General features: G+C 30.2%; 1 protein-coding gene across 1 annotated transcript in view; it reads left to right on the forward strand.

The window, feature by feature from the left end:
- Window positions 1–14,886, forward strand: part of LOC106689334 (neuronal growth regulator 1) — a 177,962-nt gene that overhangs the window by 53,708 nt on the left and 109,368 nt on the right. The window contains exon 3 of the mRNA XM_067052010.1: window positions 6,168–6,323. Within this exon, the coding sequence (XP_066908111.1) occupies window positions 6,168–6,323 (156 nt within the window). The remainder of the gene's footprint in view (window positions 1–6,167; window positions 6,324–14,886) is intronic.

Raw genomic sequence — 14,886 nt, forward strand, 5'->3', positions numbered from 1 at the left:
TATATAACTGTGTATTATATAATGTAAATTATAGTCAAAGCCGAAAGACAAGAGTAAATAAAGTTTATGCATACACACTTATTAAAATCAATTTTAGTTTTAAAGATAATTAAGCAAAGGACCGAGTATTTTCTATTCCGGGCAATTTTAATACAAATTTAAATATTCTATTTATTTTTTTTGTTTAATGAAATATGATTTCAGAAAACAGAGGACGTCTATCGATTTGCTATTTAGCCTTGTCCTTAGTTTATTCACGAAATTCCCCGAAATAGAAAATGCCCTCTACCAAAAGTACATAATTATAAAAGAAAATGTATTAGAAATCATATAATAGAGATGTGGTACCTGAACAAAAAATTATATCTTAGTATGCTAATCTGATATGAAAAATTATGGCTCAATGCCAAAGCATGCTCGTTTAAATAATTTCAGAAGTCAGACCATAAAAAAAGCAAATAAATGTTGTTGGAGAGATGTGAAAATGAGTGTTCTTAAAGTTTTACGATCATTTTAACTCATTAAGTTCCGATTTTTTCTTTGTATTGAATTATTAATTATTGTACTTTTTTGTTCTTATATCCTAAATAAATGAATTTGGGGCAAAAATAATGACTTTTTTAAACTTTTATTTTAGTTTGTTTGCAATTTCTCGTGAGCTGAAATATAATTAATATTACCATGAATCATATTTTATATTGTAAATTTGCTTTAATAGCGGTGTTTAATTTAGGTATTCCCTGGAGTAAAATTGGGGGATATTACCCAAATTAATTATTATACTGATCAGCTGGTTCAAATTAATAATGGTAATAATGATAATTTACTGGTATTGATGGAGTGGACTGTATTTAAATAACTTGATATCATATACTTTAAAATAAAATACTTCTATTCTCATGGTTTGAACAAATAGTGACAATGTGTTAGTTGGTTAGTGTTATTACATTAATTGATGGATATTACATTTTACTTGTTGGATTCTATGGAGCTTGATGGTTGGTTGTGATGTGAATGTGATTATGGAAGTAGGGTTCTCTCTTCTCATCCTCCCGCCGCCGCCGCTTCCTTCGCCTGAGTCGAAGGATTTACTCGCTCATCATTATGAGAAGAGACCTTATTGAAGAGTCCTGAACTCCTCTCTACTGGCACAGGTCACGATGGCTTTCTCACTGGTACTCACTCACTCTGTTTTTGGGACCAAGATGGCTGCCCAAGCTTGTTACTGCATCTCCTTGCCACTAGATGGCATCATGAATTTCCTTTCAGAAGTGAGGGGGGGCCTTACTTAAACAAGCGGCATACCATGCGAAAACAAGTTTATATTTTATTTTGAATCGGACGCTATATAAACCTAAGATAGTGCCGGACAACTTTGTTTCTTACTCTACTGGAGACCCTCTACAGACAGTTGTCACAAAGTAATTAAAGGTACATATCTATAGCAACATATAATAAAAACAGAGAACATAAAAACTAAAATATTAAAAATCTAATAAATTTCATATTTATATAAGAGAAATAGGAGAATATTACGCTGGCGTAATTTAAAAAAAAATAATATGTAGTAGTGATCTGAGTGGCTATAATAAATAGGGGTGGAATTAGACTAAGACTCAAATAAATAATAGTCCAATTACAAGTAGGTGGATATCTACAAATAGGTATAACTTGTGGAATTGAAATATTGTAATTAAAAATTACATTTTGTAAAATAATGTGACATTACAATAACTTCAGAAGAAATGAATAGCAATTTTGAAATATCATGATAGATATTTTAAAGGAGCGATAAGGAATATAGAACGAATCAAAGTATCAAAGAAATATATATTGATATTTAGCTTATTTCCTTTCATATACTAATACAGTATGAGAAATTATGTAATGGAATTATGTGGAAGTGAATTTAAGGGGTTGATAAGATCCAATTTTCTCTAATATAAATATAGATATGGACCAGATGATGGAAAAATTCCAGAAATGTCGCCATTGTTTAAATTAAGATAAAAAAAAAGGCCTTTTTTTTCTTGAAAAAAAAATTCAAAATTTGAATCTTTAAATACAAGTTAATAAATACAGTTAGATAAATTAAATAGAAAATAAATAAAAAAATATGACAGTATTTTCACAGACGTCAGTGAAGCTAATCAGAAATGCATATAGTCTTCAGAGTGCGTTTAGGATTTTTATTTTATTTTTTGTTTTGTAGAGACATAGTGTGTGATTCCTAGTCCGCACAATATTTTTCATGAATCAAATTGAGATTTAGGCCTAAGTGTTTTTTTTCTTTGACTAGGTCTTCATGTTTAATCTGTATATACAAGTTTTATTAGTAGTTTGAATAATATAATTATTTTTGTTTGAAAAAAGATAAATATATTGACAGAGAAATAACGAAGAGTAGTACCCTCCATACTCTCTTGCACTAATCCCTAAGGAGACGAAGCTTCCCTCACAAAGGGATTGAGCGATGATGTAGCGCTTAGCTAATGAGAATTAAGAACCCGCTTCAATGTGATATTCATCCTGTAAACGGACTACACCCAAGATGTTGAGATTCGATTTATATCAATCATATAATAATATTGTCCTATTGCATTATATTATATAATGCACCGTAAATAATGTAATAGAAAATATTCTATTTAAAATGATAAAATTATATAGTTATGTCATTGAGTATTTTTATTTCGTCGATCCTTTTTTTTTTTTTTGAGTTTTGGCAATGGCCAGCTTCTCCACTCAAGTCATGACGTGGCCATCAGTTCCAATGACGCGGCTGGGAGAGAAGCGCTGGGATCTCTTTGCCTTCCACACGAGGGTGGCTAGGCTTGGTTCGGAGTTCCCCTGCTCAATGTTAATATTGTATATCAGTGGGAATATATATTTATTTTATTGTTCCTTAAATTTAATATTCTTGGTCTTGTACTTTTTTTTTATTGTTTGATTAGATTTATATTATTATATTCTTGATATAGATTCATATTTTTATTTATAACCAACATGATAGTATTTTCTTTTATTTTTATATTTCTTTATTATTATTTTTTATATTTCAGTGGCTACTATTGTTAATATTTCCCTTTTTTCCTTTTTCACTTTTTCTCTGTTTTTCTTTGATGTACGCTAGTATTTCTGAAGAAGATAAAGGATGTTCGAACTGTCAACACTAACGCTATATTAATATGATAGAATTACCATCTGATTTGAAGGAAGCTAATATATGTATACGTACACCTATTAGTGCCTAGATATTTGAAAGTTGTTAATAAAATAAATAAAAATAAAATAAAATAAATGAAGTAAAAACAATAAGTTCCGTAAAACAAAACAAAAAACTGGCATGTGCCTACTACTAAAAACACTAATAATTAAATCACAAATTCATTTTTACACTCAAATTAATTAAATCATATATCCATGAACTAGAATTTATTCATGTATTATTATTTTTTATGCTGCGTTTTACTTTTTAATATTATAAGGTCTAAATCATTACTGGACTGTTTTCGCTAATAAATTTTGAAAACTGAGTTTCCCAAGTAATCGGTAATGCCTTGTCCAAATTATTTTGGGAAAATGGGGCTGTAGTGTAATGACTCATTACTTATAAATATATTTTACATGAAATCTGCCAAAGTAGATGTTATATAAATGTCGTCGGTGCAACATCAAAATAGCATATCATAAAATTTTAATATTTTTCATCAGAAGACCATGTGGACAATAAAATTGAGCCCATTAATACTTAAGCTCCTCTGTCACACTAACACAATCCTGTAAAAAAAAAAAGTTTGAGTTGTCTTAAAAATCTTTCTTTTTTTTTTAAATAGTAATTAAAATCTGATCTAAATTAACGATTATTTTGTATTTGCCCAAAGCTTTTTAATTAACAATGGAGCTATTTATTTTTCCATAAAATAGGTCGTTGTTGGAACATCTTTTTTTTGAATTTTTCAAAAATTATTTTCTTAATGAAAATTAAAATGAAAGTTAAAGGCGAGACTTTCTTAATTGACAGGTTAATTAGAAATAAAATTACTTTTTTCCTTATTTTTCCATTCAGTTGGACGACCTCCTTACTTCTTGTTGCTGCCAAAGTAAGATTTTTCCGTGTAGTTTAATTAACGCTTGATTTAATTTCTCAGTTTCCTTTGTTCATTAGTTAATTAAAATTAATATTATGTGTTCTAGAATACTTTGAAAGTTATTCCGATATTCATCCCGTTATAGAATATTATTGTTCCAAATAAATAATTAATATGATTGATTTAATAAATCTAATCTTAGCGTCCAGAAATAATTAATATATAAAAACTACAAACAAATAATTATTTTCTATACTCGTCCATTTTTTAAATTAAATTATTGTTTGATAAAAAAACTTGTTAAATAAATCTGTAGATAAAATAAGTAGTACATTAAATACTTACACTCATAAGATATGTATATTTAATGTATTTAATCTTTAACTAATTATTTTAAGTAAATTTTATTTAACCTTATATTTATTCCATAATTACAAAACGGAATAAAATTATTTTTAAAATGAAAATTTCAACGGTAAAGAGAATCTGATTCCGAATTATATTTTTCAACCGAATTCTTTTAACGTGGCAGGGTTTAAATAAGCATATCTGGCAAAGAGGTTTATGTGTGTGCGTTTGTGATCATAAAAACTACTATTCCTACGAAGAGAAACAGTATAAATTACATTCAACTAGTTTTAATTTGAGTACTAATAGACATCTGTACGTTTAATGATTCTTAAGATATAGTTTTCCCAAATTTTTTTTTGGACTTTTTCGTTAATTTGTTATGAAATCTTGTTTTTTTAAAAAAATATAGCTTCGGAACTCTTCAACGTCTATGGCTCTATTAGGGTTTACACTATGGAAAATGAATTCTACTTTTGATCTGACAGGCACAGGATTCGTTTTTTTTGCTGTCGATTCCAAAAAGGAGCCCAGTTTGACACAGTAGTTTCCTAACTTTGTGGGGTGGTTCCAACCCGCCCAGTCAGTTCATCTCTTGCCGGCAAGAAAGGACGTCACAGGTGTTTTAATCTGACAGGCTCACCGCGCCCGATTACGTTAGAAACCTAAGGCCATTATTCTTCACTTTAGATAGTCAATTCAAAAACTTCGCTGTTTTTCGATACTCATATTAGAGTCATTTTAGTCAGGTACCATTACCTGACAGGGGATCGTGTGCCTGTCAGGCTCACCTGGTGTCAGCGCCTTTCTGGTGTCTTTCAGGTTCATCGCCACTCTTAATTTTTTTTTTAATTCTTCAATCGTTATTTCAGTATTTCTTTGATAGGGGTATTCTATAGGGAGACCACAATATTCCGGCCTTTTTGATTTCAACGACGAAAAAGTGTTGGCAACCTACGTCGGCAAGAATAATTGCGTATTCCTGGTTTCTTCTGTGCTCAGAGCCAAAGCCATTGATAAAAGTACTGGAGAAAAAAAAAACCTGAGATCATAACGTATTATAATGCTCACAAAACTGGAGGTGACACTGCTAAACAAATGTGCGCCACATACTACGTGCAGCGAAATACACATCGATGGCCAATGACTGTTTTCTACACTATGTTGAACTTGGGAGGGATCAATTCTTAGGTTATTCACCTCGGGAATCAATTAGAATGAATTCCAAGGGTTAAAAATATGGAGCTACGAAAGAAAAATTAATTTTTTTAATCTATTGAATCAGTTGTAATATTTCCCCCTAACTATGCTTGGAATACTCATCAATTCTGCCTAGTAGTTATGCATAGTTTTATTTAATTAATCTAAAATTGGGGTGAAACAACTGAATTTTTCCACCGGTCTCTTGTACTAACACGTATCCCCAATTTTTCCTCAATTTTCAGCTAAATCAGGCCAGCTGTTCGATAAAGATATGTGCCGGGAAAAATACTTTTATGAATGCACAAGCGAAAATAGTTTAGTGACATATAAATGTTAATTTTATGTAATTTTTATTATAAAGTTTAAGTAGGCATAATTTAAGATAATTAGATCTTAAATTATTCCTACTAACTACTAATATTTTTTTTCAGATTAATAACACTATATAATCAAACTCATCGTTTATGGTCCTTTTTTTTTTAGATTCCTTTATTTTAACTGTATATTATATTTTCTTGTTTACAGTGCCTCCAGACATCCTGGACGCTGGTACCAGTACCGACATGACGGTCCGAGAGAACAGCAGTGCCATCTTCTGGTGTGCTGCCTCAGGCTCACCTTCGCCCAACATCACCTGGAAGAGGGAGAATAATCTATCTTTTAACATCAACGGCCTAAAAAGTAAATTATAGCATTATTTTATTATTTTTTAACCTATCTCTACTCCTTTTTTTTCTTTCTAATATAACAAATTGTGATTAGAGAGATAAAAGAAATTATGAATAATATATTTTTTTTTAATTTCATATTGCTTATCTTGATTTCTGATAACACGTTGGACTTGTGGAATTTATATATATTTTTCTCATGTATTAAATCGACGTTTAATTAGTCATAAACAATTGGGGAAGCCGGTCTGTAGAACATTATACGCATCCAACCCTTTAGGTACTAAGTACTCGGGAAAATAATAAATGCGTCGTATTAATAAACTACTTCAGTTTGGTATGTACTTTAGATCCTAATTCTCATTTGAACTTTACTCATCATCCTAATCTCCAGGATAATTCCTATTTACTTTATGTTCCTCAAGGCGAGAGCAATCCGGTAAGCAAGCACATTTGAACTCCTGGTTGGGTTGCATCCTCTGTCAGACTGCACGAATTAGTATGATTTAGCCTTTTTCTAGGCTGAAACGCCTAATAGGGCCTTTGAACTCCCGAAACATACTGCAGCTCCAATCATCCCTATATTCCCTCTACAATGTTAAAACAACCGTGGTTACGAGACTTTTGTTAGGTGGTCAACTACTTTTATTTCCAAAGCGCTCTAACTCAATTCGTAGCATTCGCGAATAGTGAAGCAGTGCTGGAAGCCAAAATTAAGAGCCTTGAGGTTGATAGAGATTAACAACAGTGAACAGAGCGTACTTTTCTATGCATTCTCTTCAGGAGTATACTTCTAATCTCCGTAACGAATAAGGGTTCACAAATATACATGGACAATAATGATATACCCATGAGCTCGATAAATTAATAGCTCAAAAAAGATCAGCGTGTGCATATTAATGCGAAGATATATGGGGAATACCTGGATTCAAGATGTTCCAATTTAGTCCAAGATGAAAATGCGTTATTCAGGTCATTAGAATAAAAAAGTACGAGTGTCCTTTCTTAGCGCACTGTACATCTAACCCAGAAGTCTAATTCGCTTTTGCAGAATAATGCCTTTATATATCAAAGAAAGGCAGAGATGACCACTGTATAAGGTGTAGGAAGGATCACATGGGGCAAAATGATTGAGCAAGCCGCGTAATAACATTGCGACTTAACATCATAATTTTAACATTAGTATATTACATTTATACTTCTTCTTCTCTCTTTTTATTAAATCATAATTTACATTATATTTCATCAACGATTTATTTTTATTTATCTACTTATATTTATCTATTTATAATCATTATTACTCTAGTACTGACTACGAATTATGAAGTACCAAATTCGATGATCACCTAAATACTTTCAATCTTTTGTAAAAGTTAGCAATAGATTAATGCTCATTGATCTTTGTGAGAATAGATTATCATTTTCCATAAATACATGTAAATAGAACTGCGTATTCATAGAATTATTTATGATTTATATCAATTTACTTATATTTTTTTCATTCTGTTAAATTACTGTTTTTTTGTAAAATGGTAAATTTATCAATTTGGGTATTCCCGTATGTTTTCATTCCACATTCTTTACTTGAATAATCGAATGATCAAATAAGTAAAAATAATACAATCAATATTGCTATGTATCGAGTCATTAGCCATTATTACGACAGTATGTGGGTTATTAAGGTTTTTTGCCATCTGTCCCCGATACCTGGTTAGGGTAGAAGTCTCTTACTGCGTCCCCGGATATGAAAACATCTGTGTTAAGTTTGCCACATTACCAGAGTCCCCTGAGAAAATTAGATTTGCTAACCTTTAAGTGTTCTAACAAAAATGGGAGGTTTGACAAGGGACCGGAATCAAATTAAGCAGGTACAGGCCCTTCCTGGACACTGTCAAACTTTTTCACCCACTCTCGGGCCAGAGGAGGGGGACGTTTTGTCGTTTTGTTGACGGGAGCGTTTGGTCACCTATGGCCAATGAGAAAGGAGATTCAAAAATAAGGTAACGCCCTAAAAGGGAAGTGGGAGAAAAGACACAGGAAATCTAGATCGGAAAAAGGAACAGTCAATAGGAAGGTTTAGAGGAGTGAGGACTAGGCTTGAGAGAGCAGCAGAAGGCGGAGCACTTCTACCAGACGAAGTCGTTAGAAGGGCCACGAGACCTGGACATCCCTTATGAACAAGACGACACCTACGGAACTATATCCCAGGGCATGAATCATTCAAATCAGCAGCTATAAGTATAAAATAAATAATAACTAATAATGTAATAACCGATATTTTATGGCAACCATTTATTTGAATCATTTTAATCATAGTAATAAATTGTAAATAAATACTTAATCTCTTTATGTAGTTTATATACTATTATATAACCCAATATACCACCCTTTATTATACTATATAATCAATGGTAATAACATTTATAAATATAAAGGTATTTAATTGGTAAACTGGTAACCACACAAATAGCCTTTGGAAAAGAATCCAATCATAATAATAGTTTCTTAGAACTCAATATATAATTAATTAACTTATTTTTGGATAGTTGCCTTCAGCGATTATCCTGGCATCCCGATTAAATCTCAAGACAGTACATAGCAATATATACCAATTTAACTGACTGAATTTTCATCAGGTTCTTAAAATTATGTACCTAATGTAGATTTTTCAAACAAACAATATTTTTCAGACCAATTACAGTATAACAGTTACATTTACTCTACTGAAAATTGTTAGATATGGCCTTTTTAAATAATAACGAGGGTAGGGTATATTGTTTTGTTTTTTTCCTTTATTGATTTAATATCTCAATATTTTTTTCTTCATGTACTTTTGGCCAACCATTGTTAATTTATACGTACTTATTGGAAATTATTTTTTTGACTAACAATTTATTTAATTATTCATTTTAATAATAATCTTAATTAATATATTTCTTTTCTCTTTTTTTTAGCAAAGATATTCCATCTTTTTTTTTTACTTTTGACCTTTAAAGTAGTGGTAGTCATATGTCTATGCACATCCGCCCAGAATCTATGAGTGTTTTTCTGATCTAAAATATTATTCAATATGGCTATTTTACCAATTTTAAAAATCAATATTAAAATACTGATCTAGAAAAAATATATTTGTGATAAATATAGTTAGTTGATATAACAGAAACGTAATAATTTTTATTTTTTAAATCTGAAACATACAGGTTCAGTCTTAACTCGTGATTTCTTATGATTTAACTCTTGATAGGATGACTTACTTAGAATATTCATGACTCAACAACAAATATAATTTAACAATTATACATAAACTAATTAGTTATGTGTATAATTGCACAAATTGAGTATCATCTAGGATAAAACTCGTCCAGAGTTGAATCGGTATTACAAATGAAGACAATAAGTAAGAGCGGTTACCTCCGCCGCTATCTAAAGCTGACCGACAATCACTGAGCCATCCCATGGGATTTAGGGGATGAGCCTTGTTGATGACCTCAGGGCTGTACTGAACCGGCTCAACTCCTCCTCCTATCGAAATTTGTCCATGATCCTCAAATACACTGTCAGAATTAGGCGTAATTCATTTATCATATCCTTCATTTTTTTTTATAATTCCTGAGCTATAAAATTATAAGAAATTAGTTGGGTAGGCTACTATTTTATTTATTAAATAAGTTTTAACTTTATTAAAACTAAAATAATTTTAATTAAGTTAAGATGGGCTCGTAGTACTTGACCTCAAATTTAAAAATGATACACGAACTTAAAATTATTCTTAAAAAATACACAACACAAAAATGAAAATAAATAAATCTTTTATTAACATTTTTGTGATATTACACTATATACAAATTTCTCATAATTTCATTTTAATGCATTCTTCTGTCTTGAAAACACCATTAATTATGCTTTCCTTTAACAATTATTATTTATTTATAACTGGAAAGGAGCGCTGAATTTTTATAAATATAATACAATCCTGAATTGTATTGATGTCAGGATATTAATAATAGATGAATTAATTTTGTTTATCATTACCATCAATAGGTTGTAATTCATTGTATTGCACAATAAAAAGAAATTTATAAAACCATCAAAATTTATCAAATAAAAGATCAGAATAAGGTAAATAATTTATTGTTTCATTTTATTTATTTTTTTAAAATTTACACTGTCAGTCCAGATGGAGGGTTGGCCTAGTAAATTAAATAATTTATATATATAAATTTTTGTCTTTACCCTAACAATTGGATCTTCAACTTATTTTTATACATCTAACACAAAGCCTTATATTTCGAGTAGGATGCCTGTCTTCACAATAAGTTACACATCTTATTTTTGTTTCTTTTATTTTATTAAGTAAGTAATGTCGTTTTTGTTCTTTTTTTCACTCTGACTAATCTAGATAATGCCAGTTTGGGTTTACTGTTTGTTATTAGCTTATATAATAAGTAAATAGTTTGTTGATTGTATTATTATTTAATTATTACTACAATGATTGTTAAATTGTGTAATTTACAGGCTTTGTATGGGGGTTGCCCCATAAACAGATAAATAAATTATTATAATATATATGTAAAGAAGCTTCAGGCTCTAATCCATCCCCACATTTAAGTTAATGAGTTAATTTTTACAATTAACACATGGTGTTAAAACCAAATAACCTTCTGATACGGATTTCAATTATTATTTTTAAGGTGGGAATGGGTTAGAACCTGAATCTACTTAACACCTGAAGGTAGAATTAACTTCGAAGCTTTCGTGTTTGCTGCTATGGTAAAAATGTGTGTCAGAAACTTTCCTTCCTGCACTTTTTAGATTGTTTTAGAAATTCGATTGATTATTCTAAAAGGTCCTTTATGTATTTCTTCGAGCTTATATCGGTTTAACTTATTGCCCCTTTCTATGTACACTAGATCATTTTTAACAAATATATATTTCTTCTTGTTTCTATCTAATCTTTCTTTATTTACTTTGATAATGTATTGTGGTATTTTTGAGGATTCGTGAATGCTTCTTTTCGATCCTCATTCAAGTTTCTGTTGGATCGTAACTCACTTAATAAAACGGGTGATTCGATCCCATACAGTAGATATAGAGGTGAAAATTTAGTTTTCTGAGTCGTGCTGTTCTGCTGTACATTCTATTGCCACTTCTGACTACGGTCGGTTCTGTTGCTCATTTTTACTTCTTTTTTTTTCATTTACATCTGTTTTATAATTTTTTGAAATGAAATTCCGCTTTACTTTTTGTCCAAACTCTGTATAGTATATCTGTTAAATTATTTATTATAAATTAAAAAATAAATAAAAATTATTTTAAAAAAAAGCTGTTAATTTGACTTTTTTGTCTACATTTATTTAACATTAACTAAATATTTATTATTGATTAAATAATTTCTTGTCACAACCATTGTGCCGTTTGATACATAATGATTCAAAACATTGATTGCTGGCCATATGTCGATTTTTAAAATTTCAAGTAGATTTGAAAATTCAACAAAATTATAGTAGTCTACATATCTATAATAGGTTTAATAAAAGTATGGATAATTATTTAATATCATTAATTAATATTTATAATTCAAGTCAGAAAGAATAGGTATATAACATTTTTTTAGAGTCAGCAGTTGGATAATGATAAATGATTAAATGTAGGGAAGTAGCGGAGGCAGCTGAATAGAAGTGAAATAGAATTCGAAAAGAATGTGACATGTTAATAAAGAATTTGTCAAATGAAGAAGTTTTAGGTGGACGGCATGAGTGAATTTACTGCTTAAAATTAAGTTGTTAAAGGATAAAAGGACAAAGGCATTTAATAGTACATTATATGTATGGTAATATTATAAATAGTTTTAAATTGTAAACCGTAAATAAAATGTACTAGAAATAATAAGAAAAATGTTATTTTCAGAATTCATTTATTTATAAATTATTTGATAAAAAATGATAGAAAACATAAATATAAATTATTAATTTTTTACCTGTAAATATCAGGTGAAATTGCCAAACACTTTTAAAATTAATGTATTTATTATATTTATGTGTATTTATAGTTTATAAAGAAAGTAAAATTCTTTATTAATAGCATATTAGGTTACCGATGTTTCTTAAATACAGCGTAAAATAAAGATATTCTTCGGCTCTTTTCAAGATCAGCAACCAAGAAGACAAACTGTTAATTTAAATTAAATTATAATTGTTGCATTTAAACTGCGTTTGTCTTTGCGAAGTACTTACTTTTTTAATTATTTTTTAATATAGGTAATTTTAAATGTTAAATGCTGTTTAAGGACTTTACGTGCATCCTTGATTAAATGTTAAATAATACTTACTCCTATCTCAGATACGAAAAACAAGGAACAAATTAAAATTGAGATTTTTTATTTTATTTTTAAGTATACAAATTATAAAGGTAAATTTCATGGTAATAAGCCACTAGAATCACCATTAAAAGTATATATTTTTATAAAATACATTTAATAATTCTAAAAAAAAATAAACCTTTTATTTTTTATTAAAATGTTTGTTCTAAAATTTCATTTTACCTCATTTGTATTTTTCTTTAATTATTTTTTACTATTTACATGCAAAAAAGTTACCAGTATTATTAGCTTTTATGAAAAATTCAACCCTGCAAATATTTAATTAACTAATGATGAACCATTAACATATTCATAAAATTTAGTTCTAAGGATTTTGGATTGAAAGGATTGGATACGTTTGATGTTCGACGGTTTAGCTGTTCCCCAAAATTCAAATCCATAGGTCCAGATAGGTCGGAGTATAGTCTTATAAATTAGTAGTTTGTTTGCTAGTGAGAGATGAGAGGTCCGGCTGAGCAGTCGGTATAGTTGGCTGAATCGTCTGTTAAGTTCTTGTCTTTTAAGTCTAGTATGTTGGTTCCAGGTGAGTCTTTTGTCCAAAACGAATCCGAGGTATCGCACTGTGTTAGATCTGGGTAGATGAATATTATTAAGAGTAACAGGTGGACAGAAGCTGCGGCAGATAGTGAAAGTCACATGTGTGCATTTCGATTCATTGACTTTTATCCGCCATTAGTTGCACCATTGCTCAATCCGGGTGAGGTGTGTTTTGAGATTGGATGAGGCTGTTACAGGATCTGGATAGGAGGATAGGATGGCTGTATCATCGGCAAATGTTGCCAGGAACGTGTCTAGAGTGATGGGAATGTCAGCAGTGAAGAGGATGTATAGGACAGGACACAGGACACTGCCTTGGAGAACTCCTGCCTCGATGTGGTAGATATTTGAGTACTCAGAACCACTGCGAACTCAAAAGGAACGATATGAGAGGTAGGAGCGGAGGGTAAGGTATAAGGTTTGGGGTAGTATGGATTTGAGCTTGAAAAGCAATTCGGAATGTCATACACGGTCAAAAGCTCCATTGATAATTAATGCAATATTTTACGTTGTTAATCGAAAGTACTTTTTCTTTATATAACAATGTATAACTGTGTATAACAATTTTATATGAAATATTATTGTCTATCTCGATTAGAAAATAAAAAAATGTCCAAATATTCATGAAATATTTCCTTCGTATACACGGCGTATATTATTATATTACATTTATTTATTTTTTAACCAAGGCGACAAAATCAGCATAGAGACAAGATTCCACGTCAGAGACTGTCGAGAAGAGTAATGGAACCTTGTTTTTAAATTTTGGCCCGCTCGGTAGATTATGTATTTAGAGATGGCTGTGCGCAAGGGCGGAAAATTGTCTCCTGCCTTTTCTCAAACACTTCATCAAAGTCTTTCACGGATCCGGCAGTTTTCATTAGTTTACCCCTGTCAGCCCTTTCTATCGAATACTTTGTTAAAATTTTCATGGAAATGTTGTTAAAAGATGTAACATAGTCCAATTAAATAAAAACAAATCTATTTTTTGAATGATAGTCGCTTTTATTTATTCTTAACAACTTATAATTCCATTCTGATAACTTTTATTTCAATTTTTTAACTATCTATATCTAGAACGTCCATTCACACGACTTTCCTCACACCTCAAAGTCCATTAAAAAAATTATTTTCTGTATCTTTGTTAAAATTAGTTTAGTTTATCAGACTATTTAATTATATTTTATCTTATTCCCTTACAGCTTATTTCATTTGGAACGAGAGTTCTAGACTGAGTAATCCAAAATTAAAGAAATAAAAAAATATTTCACTAGCTGGAGAACATCCAACCATAGTTCTAGGAAAGTATAGGCCATCGTGATCCGTCTTTGAATCGGACTCAATGAGTTTTCCCAGGGTTACTTACTACAAAGACTGGAAACTCTAAAGTGAACCATTGCAGAATAGTCTAAACAGTGAAGCATGCTCTTTTAGAATACACCGTCTTCTCTGATCTAAGGTAAAATTTATTGATTGGACAGAAATAGAAGACATTCTTCATGATTACGATATAAATTCATGAATTTTCTAAAAGCATTTAACTTCAATAGTTGAGTTTAATGATTATAATTTAATTCCCACATTTGGTGCAATCAATTTTCTTACAATGTTGACCGGGTCTCTCAGCTTAACAGTTCACATTGTGCACCCAATTCTTTTT

This window comes from Halyomorpha halys, unplaced genomic scaffold, assembly GCF_000696795.3.
Source record: "Halyomorpha halys isolate HHAL.00 unplaced genomic scaffold, Hhal_1.1 Scaffold1331.1, whole genome shotgun sequence".
In the NCBI taxonomy this organism is placed as follows: Eukaryota; Metazoa; Arthropoda; class Insecta; order Hemiptera; family Pentatomidae; genus Halyomorpha; species Halyomorpha halys.